The 11,271-nt window shown below is 50.7% G+C and overlaps 1 protein-coding gene across 1 annotated transcript; it reads right to left on the bottom strand.

The window, feature by feature from the left end:
* Positions 1 to 6,418: 6,418 nt before the first annotated feature.
* LOC131925687 (kinesin-like protein KIF26B) lies at positions 6,419 to 7,767 on the bottom strand. The gene is made up of 2 exons (XM_059281044.1): positions 7,590 to 7,767; positions 6,419 to 6,832 (listed from the first exon to the last, which is right to left on the bottom strand). The coding sequence occupies exons 1-2, from the start codon at positions 7,650 to 7,652 to the stop codon at positions 6,419 to 6,421; spliced, it is 477 nt and encodes a 158-aa protein (XP_059137027.1). The 5' UTR covers positions 7,653 to 7,767.
* Between the last annotated feature and the right edge of the window lie 3,504 nt (positions 7,768 to 11,271).

An 11,271-nucleotide genomic window follows, 5' to 3' on the forward strand; every position in this document is an offset into this window, starting at 1 on the left:
TACATAGTGAGTTCAAGACTGACCTGGGCTGCATGAAGCACTTTTTCAAAAACAAAAAGAATAAAAATTAGCTGGGTGGTAGTGGCACACGCCTTTGATCCCAGCACTTGGGAGGCAGAGCCAGGCAAATCTCTGTGCGTTCGAGGCCAGCCTGGACTACAGAGTGAGTTCCACATGGAGAAACCCTGTGGTTTTCATGTTTCAAAATTATGTTTCAAAAAAACAGAAATAAATAAATAAATAAATAATAAATAAATTAATAAATAAATAAATAAATAAGGAAATAAGGAAATAAAGAGAATTCCTGTGTGATAGATGCCTTTCTACTCAGGATTTAAAGGCCATTTTTCTCCAGAGGGGTTCTGGAGAGGTCCAAAGACAACAGCCCAATACAAACTGACACAATGTTTTGATAAATATTCCAAACGTAACTCAGGAACACAAATGTATCCCACGCTTTGGCATCTCTACCAGTGTACATAAAGATGGGCTCCTTCAACTGGTGCCCAGCAGAGAGAAAGATCACCTGAGTGCTCATTCCACATGGTGCTCCTAGACCCAATGGGACCACTCAACAGGCTATAAGGAAAGAAAGGGTGTCTAGGAGCAGACGGGTAAAATGATACCGAAAAGGGACAGGAGAGCCTACATCACTAGCTGGCTTGGAATCGTGGAGGATCAGAACGGCAGGGAAGGCTGGCGCTCCATGTATGTGGCCCTGAGTGTCCAGCTCTAGGCTCCTTTTCTTGGGTCAGGATGGAGCCTCGGCAGATCAACAGGGTGAAGGTAGACAGAGGGATTATTTCTCCAAGTACTTCAACATAATTTCTCCAGGCCCATGATGCCCCAACTCAAATAGTTCCTCAGGATCTCGACAGAGCTGTGGATTTCCATCTTCCTGGTCCCCGAGGACCAAGTTGCCATCTGAAAGCCCAGAAAACCTTAACATTCTCAAGCAGCAAACCCTCATTTGTTATTCTACAGTGACCCTCAAGGGCTGTAGAGGGAAAGGGAGCTCGAATTCCCCTATTCTCTGTGGTGTGTGTGTGTGTAACTAAAATAACCACAATAAGCACCTATAACTCCAAGACAAAGAAATCACACACATCTTTATTTTGCTATAGGAGACTGTCCGTCTGTAATCTCAGCACGGTGCTCGGCACACAGAGACAATAACTGTCCGTCATTCACCACGGCTCTCACCGTCATGTTATTAGCTGATATCCGGCACAATTCAAGACCTAACACCAAAGAGGAACTGGTACGACCTCAGTCTTAATTGACCTAACCATCCCAAACACTACCAAACTGCTAGCCTCAGGCATTTAGAAAGAAAATCACATTTCTAATGCGATCATCTTGTCCGTCAGGAGTGGGTAAGAAATGATTACCGGTCAGGGAGGTTTTCAAACAAATTAAATCACTACAAAAACTGACCATGCTGGTTCCACACTTAAAAGTCTGGCAAAAACGAAATGTAGTTGAGGAAGAAATCACCACTCATCTGTCTCCTGGGAACATTTTTATAAACCTTGGAGATGGCTCAGAGGTTTTAAATGATAAATGCTGTAGGATATTTTTCATTACTGCCATTATGTTCTTTTATTTCAAAGAGCCAGATGATAAGGAGGGGCGTTGTGACATACTCTCTTCCAGAGATGGCATGGCTGTCACAATCATGTACTCATAGCAGCTGTGGTTTCCTGCACAATACCTACACAAGATCAAGACACTCAAAATTCAGGCATCAGTTGGGGTAGATGATCTCGAGGCTCCGAGGCTCCACCCCATACTGAGCTGGCAGTGGACAGCTGCTGGGGAAGGGCGAATCATTTTTTGCTTTCTTTCGAGACTGTGGTCACTGGTAGATTTCCAATGCTCTGTTGGATGGCTACACCCATGCACATGTGGGCGACACTGACTGAGCTTAGTGGATGTCAAAAAACAAGAGGACATGAACTTGGGATGGGATTATGTCGGGGGAGGGGAGGGAAGGGGCTGAAGGGTAATGGGAGGTAGATAAGATCATACTTCGCTGTATATATGTTTGAAAATAAGAAAAAAATCTGCATGTGTGTATGCACCATTTACACGCCTTGTGCCTACAGAGGCCAGAAGAGGGTTGGAGTCCCTGGAACTGGAGTTACAGAAGGTTGTGAGCCATCATGAGGGTGCTGGGAATTGAACCCCCATCCTCTTAAATGCTAAGCCATCTTTCCAGCCCCCAGTAAGGAAACATGTTTAAAATATTTTCAAAATGAAAAAGATGCTTTTTAAAGATGTGTTCTTAGAGTAAGGGAATTTTGGCCAGAATTCCTTCATAATTAGTAAATATTTTAAATGTAAGTTCTATTTTATCCATACATTATACTACCACAGCTTTTGGGTGGACTTTTGAATAGAGTTCTTTTTCATACTCCTTCCTCTTTTGGAACTGGTAAAATACAGAAATATTTATTTATATCTCCCCAAGTCTAGACTTCCACGGGCTCTGGCTATTTCGAGCTCACGTTTGGTGTTTTTAACCCCAGCACACATTCTTTTCTTTCATCTCTGTGATTTCCAGCCACCCTTCTCAGGGCATCTGGCTAATCTCGCTGATATTTCTGGGGCATAGATGGACTCAGAATATGTGACTGAGGAAAAAAAAAGTCAGATAGGACCATAGCTCTGGACCTTCCTTTTACCTAAAAGGAGATTTTCTTTTATTGGTATGGAAATGAGCAGATGTCTGATAACCTTCGTCCAACCTGGAGCATTCACGCTTACTCCAGGGAATTTCTTCAGGCTGGTGTTTCGTGGGCTCTCCACAGTCGATTCAAAAGTTCCGTCACAGCTATCAGAATGATCTAGGTTAGCTCAAAAAAGGGAGAGATTCATTCCTTGGCCCGTCTTTCTGGCTCAGTGCCTTGACTGTCTATACAACAGGAAAGGCACACTCATCACATCTCAGGAAATGTTTTATATTTACACAGTGAAACGCGACAGTGGGGGAGAGAACAGTCCTCACTTAAAGTCCCAACACGTTCCCACAACCCCACTCTCTTGTTTTATCCGAGCACTTCCACTTAAGCAACGCCAAAAGAGAAAGGATATAAACTGGCAAGCGTTTTCCTCCTGAGGTAATAAAAGTCAGTCAGAAGGCTTTACGACCTGACACCAGGAACACACATCTCCTTGCCCAGGTAAGTTGCTATGGAGAAAAGGAATTCAGAGCAGAATTGTCACTACCAGGGTCTTGAAATAACCAGCAACCATCTGTTTGATGGCTGAATCTGCCTCTGCTCTTGATCTCCTCTCTAGAAAATTTAAATTGCTACCCATCACCATCCTCTCTGCACTTCTTGCCTCTGTCAACACTACCACTTACCCGGTTACCCAGCAACATCCATGCCGCATAACAGTCTACCCTGAGCCCTGTCCTCCAGTGGCCACACAACTGGTCTGCCCTGAAGCCCTGTCTTCCAATGGCCACATAACTGAGCTATACTGAAACCCAGCCCTCCAGGGGCCACACAACTCTCAAGAATGCTCAGACTCAGGTGGTAACTCTTGCAGCACCCAACCCAGGCTTCAATATGGGAGGGGGGGGACAATCAGATGTCCCTGCAGAGACTGTCCAATACTTCATCACTTCTCCTCACCCAACTGTCCTCAAAATAAACTGAGGGGACCTCAATAGAGCTTGCTACCTGAAAGTGAGCACAGGGAGGAAAGTCATGTGACAGCACAGTGATGAAGAAGGGAACACATCAAATAAAAACCTGAACGTGGGCAGCACCCAAGTTCTATAAACCGTAAATCTCAAGGATATTATCCCACAGATGCATGTCAATCTTGTATCTTTCTCTGAAGAATGGAGGCACTTTTCAAACCTTGCCTTGGGGCATCCAGCAATCTGAATCACTGTTTTTTCACTGCTGTGTTAATGGGAAAATCAAAAATAAGATGAAATCATAAAGAATTAATGAAAAATACTGTATTGAAAAAATGAGAAAACGGACTCACTAATATTGCAAAATAAATTAGTGGTGCAAAAGGAACCCAAACCCAATCCATCCTGAAGTAACAGGTTTCAGGGCATGCTCTTCTAGCTTTGACTTTGGAATGACTATGTAGAAGGCTTTTCATACCACCCAATACAGTTTAATATTCTATTTGAGAAAATATTCCCCATATACAGTTAAGCATCTTAAGTGAATTACGAAGATGATTTTTACTAATTATCCCTCAAAACCAAGTCTTTATCTTCCCAGACTCTTGTTCTCCAGGGCGAATTACATGTTGGAGGTCACAATAACATCCCTTGTTCTACTGAAACTTAACCCCTTCAGTGCCTGCAGGGTGGAGGTCCACAGTTTGCTCACAAATCGAGCACTGAGAAGAAATGCCTTGTCTCCACTGGACAGGGCCCACCATGCAGAGGGTACCAGAGAACATAGCATTTGTTTGATTAAAATGCTGCACAGATGTTACAGAAATTGCATCTAATTAGAGGGTGACGGTGCTTAACATATATGCACATCCCTAAAGTTATCATTCTCAAACACAATCAGTGGCTAGTTAATATTAAGGCTCCATATCTCATAGCTCACTTACTAGCAGTGAGATAGCCCCAAAGCATTCTTATCCCTGGCTAAGGCCTGCAAACTCCCTTGAACCCAATGCTATCTATGTCTCGATGCAACTCAGGCAACTGTATATGATGTTCAAACGTGCACTCTGTCAGTGACTCACGGCTTTCCTCTCGATGCCCCTGGATCAGTAGAGCGCTGATGCTTGGCACATCCAATACTGCATCTGGAGCCATCACCTCCCTCTAATAGGATCAGTTTCTCAGTATCACTTTTATTTCAGTCAATAAATAAAATCAGCGCATATATGGCACTGCCTCTTAAGCAGTGTGAAATGAATTTTTCACGTGGCTTCAACGAAAACAAAGGCCGAGTCTATCGCACACACAACCCCATAAATCACCAAGCATGCAGTTAAGCTTCAACCTTTGTTTCTTCCTGTCCATGTTCCTTCACCCCTTCTCCTTTTCAGGATAGGAGCTGGTCCTTCTTTACTTTTGCCCAGTCCAAACAACAACACAAAGAAGCCCTCATGAGCATGCAACCTCAACAATGTTCTGAGATAATTTGGGTGGCCTGCGACTTATTAGGATTACAAATACCAGACAGCGTCAAGCGCAGAATCTCTCAAATCTATGCCACATTGCCAAGTCTCTTCCACCCCGTTCTACACTCTTTGCAACACTCAACACAGATGTGAATAAACATGGACGGAGGGCCCATCAGAAGATGAGCTCCGTGTGGACAAGGAAGGCCTCCACATGGACCTGCTGTCTTCAGGACTGTACTTTGAACTGGGTGGGAAATCAAGGAATATTGATGGGAAAAAATCAGCAAATAAGTCCGGGGGGGGGGGGAGGTGTTAAATCCGGGCAGCAGCGTAGTGGGGTGTCCTGGAAGATTAATGGTTGACCTACAAAAATGCCAAACTGACAATAACCCAGAGTTAATTATTCTCGAGATAACTTCTAGATTTATAAAACCAATTCTCCTGGTGGTGATTTTTCACATTCTAGATTTTACAACAGTCTGTGGGTGTCTGTGTAATTGAACCCTGGTATAGAAAACATCCATGTGTGTGTGTGGATAAGCAGACGAGGCAAGCAGATGTGGTTACTCCTAAGCGCCGCTATTCGGAATCACAATATTTCATTTCAAAAGTCACAAAAACACACACACACACACAGAGAGAGAGAGAGAGAGAGAGAGAGAGAGAGAGAGAGAGAGAGAGAGAGAGAGAGAGAGAGAAAATGCCATTGAGCAGTGTTGGCAGCCTTCACAGCAATCCGCTGTTTTCTTGTTTCTCTCTAACCACTGATAAAACTCTTTGAAGTGGAAGAGTAAATATTATCATGTGATAGTACTTGGACCCAACTGTGCAAATACAACTGCTTTGTGTTCCGCTCTGGGGGCTCCCGGCCGACCACACCACGCAGACAGGGTTGCTATGGAGGAACCAATGTGCTTATTAAATAAGTCCACGAGCAGGTCAGGATACATCTTGGCGCTTACAGTGAGCCACCTCTTAATCCTCCTCCCGTAGACACATGGAGTGTTCAGGGAGAAATGCTGGCTTTGAAAAATGTGTTTCTGTGGTGCTTGGAAGGTAGGGCCACCACAAATAAGCCATGGGAACCCTCAACTCCCAGCAGCTGACTGTTGCTGCCTGCCCCTTTTGGCATGCTACTGCAGGATCGCAGGGGAGGAGGGGAGAGAACAGCGAGGCAAACCCTCTGGGGGTATCCCCCTGCGCCGCCAGGCCCGTTGCAGAGCTAGGGGCCTCACACCCAGGCACCCCGAGGCAGCATCCTAGGGTTGGGGCGCAGCTCCCCGCAAAGCACCTCTCAGTGGCTCACCTTGCCCGGGAGGGGTCCCGGCAGCAGCAGCTTGAGAGCCTGCCTCTTCAGCTCCACCAAGCGGGCATTGCAGTTCTCGCACCAGACGCCGCGGTCCGAGCCGGGGGAGGAGCCGCCGCCGCTGCCCGAGCCCGGGGATCCAGTGCCGAAGCCGGGCGAGCCGCCCAGGGAGCCCGGCGAGCTGGTACCGATGCCCGGAGATGCGGGGCCCGGAGAGCCAGTGAAGGAGCTCGGGGACGAGGTGCCCGAGCCCGGGGACGGGGTACCCGACGAACCGAGCGCAGAACCCGCGCCCTCGGGGGTGGGCCGGCTCCCTGATCGAGACTCCTCGTATGCCTTGCGGTACCAGCTCTCGGGGGAGAAGGGCGCGGCGGGCTTGGTGGGAGAGCACACTTCATTCACCTGCCGGAGAGACACGTAGCGTCAGGCCCTGCGGGGCCACCGGTCCCCGAGCTGAGCCTGGAGGGCTGGGGGCAGCCGTCCTGCCCGCACTGCTGCGAACCTGCCCTCCATCTAGCTCCATCCCTCAAGTGACCTGTCCTTAAGCGAGTCGTGTCCCACCCACCCTCGCCAGGGTGACCGCGCGCAGGTCCCCCTCCATTCCTCCTGCGGTCGGCAGAAAGGCTTGGGAGGTTTGGGTGTCCTTCGGCTTCTGCGAGAACACCCAGAAATCCAAAGCCCCGCTCTTTCAAACCCGGTACCCACCCCCCAGCAAGAACCTAGGTACACACACGGTCCTGGAACACCATATCCAAGGGGTGGGTGATTGTGACTTCTGGGTATTTACTCATTCGGGTACAGCCCTCCGGGTCCCGCAGGTAAATGAAACGGGCTCCCCGCTCCCGGGCAGAGAGCCGAGGGAACCGCAGAGGAATTCCTGGGAAACGCTCCCCTTCGGTTTAACTCTGCCTCCAAGTCCCGGAATACTACAAAAGTTAAGGGTGCGGGAAAAAGGAGGAACCGAGGACCGAAGACATTCCGGGAGCCAGGCGAGCTGCTGACCCGCCTCCACGCACGCACGGCCCCGCCGGTCGTGGAGACGCCGGTGCACCCGAGAGCTGGGGGCCATGAGCCCGCCGCCGGTTCCCAGGAAGCGGAGGACACCCGCCCCGATAGGTCCCCGGGAACGCATCTCCGCGTGGACGCCGCCACAACTTACCCCGTATTTCTTGCCCCTGGTGGAGACCGCAAGCCTCTCTTTATTTCCAGCTACCGAATTCATGGTGGCTCTTCCAGAGGAAAGGGTCTAAATGTTCCCACAACGCTACATCCAAAAGGTCTGCCAACCCAGAAGGCGTCCCCCCTCGTGGTAGGGGTTGGTCCTTAAGTCAAGAATTCTTAATGGGGGGGTTGGAAAGAAGGCAAGCAAATGGACCCCAGAAGTGATAGCACCAATTTGCAGGGAGGGTTGAAGCGGCTGGTGGCTCTCAAATAATGGGTTTCCTCATCTCTCTGCCTCCTCTAGCCACGCGCCCTCTCTCCGCCGTCACATCCAGATCGCTGGCATTTTCCTCCGCCGGGCCAGCGCGTTCTCCTCCAGCGGAGCCGAGAGGGAGGAGGACCGCGAGGGCGCTGGGCGGCTGCAGGGAAGGTGGGCGAGCCCTCGCCGAGCCGCGCCGGCGGTGGGAACTTGCCTCCTTCCCCCGAGCTCGCTAACTGAGTTCAAAGAAATTCTCCCAAAATATAAGGATCCAGACTCGGGGAGGAGCCTCGGCGTGTCGCCGAGCCAATATGCGCCGGCCCGTTTTCTCCTGACAGTTGCGCGCAGGGCAGGGAGAGGGCGGCTGTGCGCCGGCGGCGGCGGCGAGCAGCTCGGGGTCAGGACGCGCGTGTGCGCCCGGGTGCAGCGCGGAGCCTAGGGAACCGCGACCCCGCCACCTCGGAGCCCGCCCGGCCGCCGCCGCCGCCGCCGCCGCCTCGCCCGCCGCGATCCATTTACGGCGCGGCGCTCGGGCCTGGCATCGCCAGGCGCAGCCGGGGCGGGGGTGGGGTCGTAAATCTGGCTCCGGGCGGGGAAGTTGCTGGCGAGGGGCCCGCGGCCGGGGGCTCCGGTGCTACCCGCGGTGCGAGCCTGCAGCTCCAAGCCGGCCGAGCTGCGCGGAAACGCGGCGCCCGGGCCTCCCGGCCCCCCGGGAGCTCGTCTCTTCCTGGCAAGGCGTGCAGGTCTGCCTTTGAAACGCCGTGCAAACGGATTGAGTCACAAACAAGTCCGCAAACAGGCCGGGGCCAACCCCCCGCCCTTTGTTCTCCCAGACCTGCCTGGCAAACCTTTCCTTGAATCGCCCTCTCAGCCCCAGCCGGCCAGGGGGTCCTTCTCCTCCGGACCCCCGGCCTGAGCACTGGGAGCCTTCAGCCCCCGCCCTCTCTCGGGCCCAAGCCCCTGTTAGTGATGGGGAAACCTCCCGAGACAGGCACAGGTGAGCCAGGGACCCAGCGCGCAGCTGCCGGGCTGGGGAAACTGAGGGATTGGCCGCGCCGCACACGCGCGCGCGGGAGGACTGCGCGGGCCTGGAGGGGGGGTGTGGCACGAGCTGGCCCTGGCTTCCGGGCCGGGATCAGTCCCCTCGCCCCCTTGCGCGTTTGCCTGTGAGCACCCGGACCTGTGAGATCTCCAGAGCACCCAGCTGTCGCCCTCTGTCTGATTCCCGTCCCCCACCCCCACCTCGCGCAGCGCCCCGGAGCTCTGGAAGCCGGTGTACGCCGGGCTCCACACGTGGCTGCTCCGGGGTGTCATTTTTCATTTCCCGGGAGGACATTTCTTCTGGTGAACCGGCAGGTCTATTTTGTTGTGACCTTTAATTAACACCCCGCGAGACGCCTCCTGCAGGACCAGCCGGGCGCGGAGATCACGTGTGGTGTAATGGCATCTCCGCACCCCGGAAAGACCTGGCCTTGGGCTAGGCGGGGACAGGGGGACATTTCGGGCTTTCCTAGCCGCTGTCTTCCTTCTGACACATGGATAAGCAAGGAGGGGGGACAGAAGACAACAATTGGGGTGCTGGAATCCTGGGGCAACGCCCCCATCTTGTCTTCCTGCTGGAACCTTCTGTGCCTTCCCGGCGCAGCCCCCCCCCCCCCCCCGCCCCGCTCCCTCCGCAGCCAGTGCACCCGGGATATTTCACAGCCTCCAAAGCGAGGCGAGAAGGTCAAAATGAAGATGTTGAAAAACTGTGGAAGTTCCCATTACGTTCCTACTTCCAATTTCAACGCGATCATATCTGCAGAGGACCTTAGGGGGACAGGTAGCCTCCAGGCTACCGCACATGCCGGCTGCAGCCACATCTGTATTCTGCCTAGGTGCCGCGGAAAATATCGTCGCCATTAGCTACGCGCGGCTTATCAGTCCCAAAGCAGCATGTGGCCAGGTGAAATGGACGAGCCTATGAAGCCCCGAGTGGGAAAGGTGGGGTGTCGATGGGGGGAGAGCCATCGCTGAGCTGCGCGATTCACCCTCAAGAATGATGAGCCCAGAGCGGATCTGATGTGCATCCCAAAGTATCTGCGGCCCACCGCGTGTTTGATGAGCTCCGAGCGCCCTCTGTTGGTGAAATTTTATATCTGGCGGCTCCCTCAAGAGAGTTGATGTACAATCTACATACAGTGAAATGCGTAAATTTTAAGTATAAAATTCCATGAGTTTCTGCATATATCTATGCAGTCTGGTATAGTCCACTACTCAATTAAGATGTAAATTCTTCTCATTGAAAAAATATCCCTTCTTCCCAGGCAGTCCCCACTCCACATTAACAATTAGCAATCGCTGTACCGACTTCCTGTCACTACAGATCAGTTTTGACTGATTTTGAATTCTTTTTTTTTTTTTTTTTTTTTGGTCTACAGAATCCGTATGTCTTTTGTGTTTGGCTTAACATGGGTTTTGGGTTTCCTGTTACTGTTCGCATGGGTCTGTTTCCTATTTTGCTGTCTTACATCCCTCCCTTCCGCTTGCCTTTCTTGTTAATTGAATAATGTCTTCATAGTCTCTCATCCTTCGCCTGGGTTTCTAGCTGTAATGACTCTCATATGAATTTTTGACTCGGCGCGGCCTGTTCAGGGGTAACATTGCAGAATTCACTAAAACGTACTCTTCAGCAGGCCCAATTCCATTCGCCTCTGTTCTTTGAGCAATGATTTAAATCTACATATTATAAAATCCACAATAGGATCGTTTGAATTATGTTTTAACAAATCTGTCTTTCCATGAAACTATAAATAAGGGCTTTTTAATGTATTTACTCAGTTTTTGTATGTCTGTATTTACCATCCCCCACACCACCCCCCAAGTAAAATTTCAATTGAATTCTTTTCTTTTAGCCTGGAGAATGGACTTCCTTTAGCATTTCTTCCTTTCTTTTTAAATTTTTACTTGTTTCATTTTATGCATCCAAGTGTTTTTGCCAGGGTGTGTGTGTGTGTGTGTGTGTGTGTGTGTGTGTGTGTGTGTGTGCTGTATGCACACCTGATGCCTAAAGAGGCTAGAAGACAGTTACCAGATCCCCTGGAACTGGAGCTGCAGATTGTGAGCTGCCATGTGGGTGCTGGGAACTGAACCCGGGTCCTCTGCAAGAGCAGCCAATGCTCTCAACCACTGATCCATCGCTCCAGCCTCTCCTTTAGTGGTTCCTGTAGTGAAGGACTCATGGCAACAAATTATCTGCCTTACCTCTCTGTTTAAGGACTCGATCAACTGGATATAAAATTCTCTCCATGGCAGTGGCTTTTCTTTCAGCCCTTTAGAATGTCCTCTCTGCCTTCTTCTTCCTGATTAGAGGTGTGCTGCCATTGTCATGGACGTTACGTGCTCCTCTTTATATCTTTCTGTCTCAGGAGGCTGACTAAGA

Source organism: Peromyscus eremicus, chromosome 15 (assembly GCF_949786415.1).
Source record: "Peromyscus eremicus chromosome 15, PerEre_H2_v1, whole genome shotgun sequence".
Classification (NCBI taxonomy): domain Eukaryota; kingdom Metazoa; phylum Chordata; class Mammalia; order Rodentia; family Cricetidae; genus Peromyscus; species Peromyscus eremicus.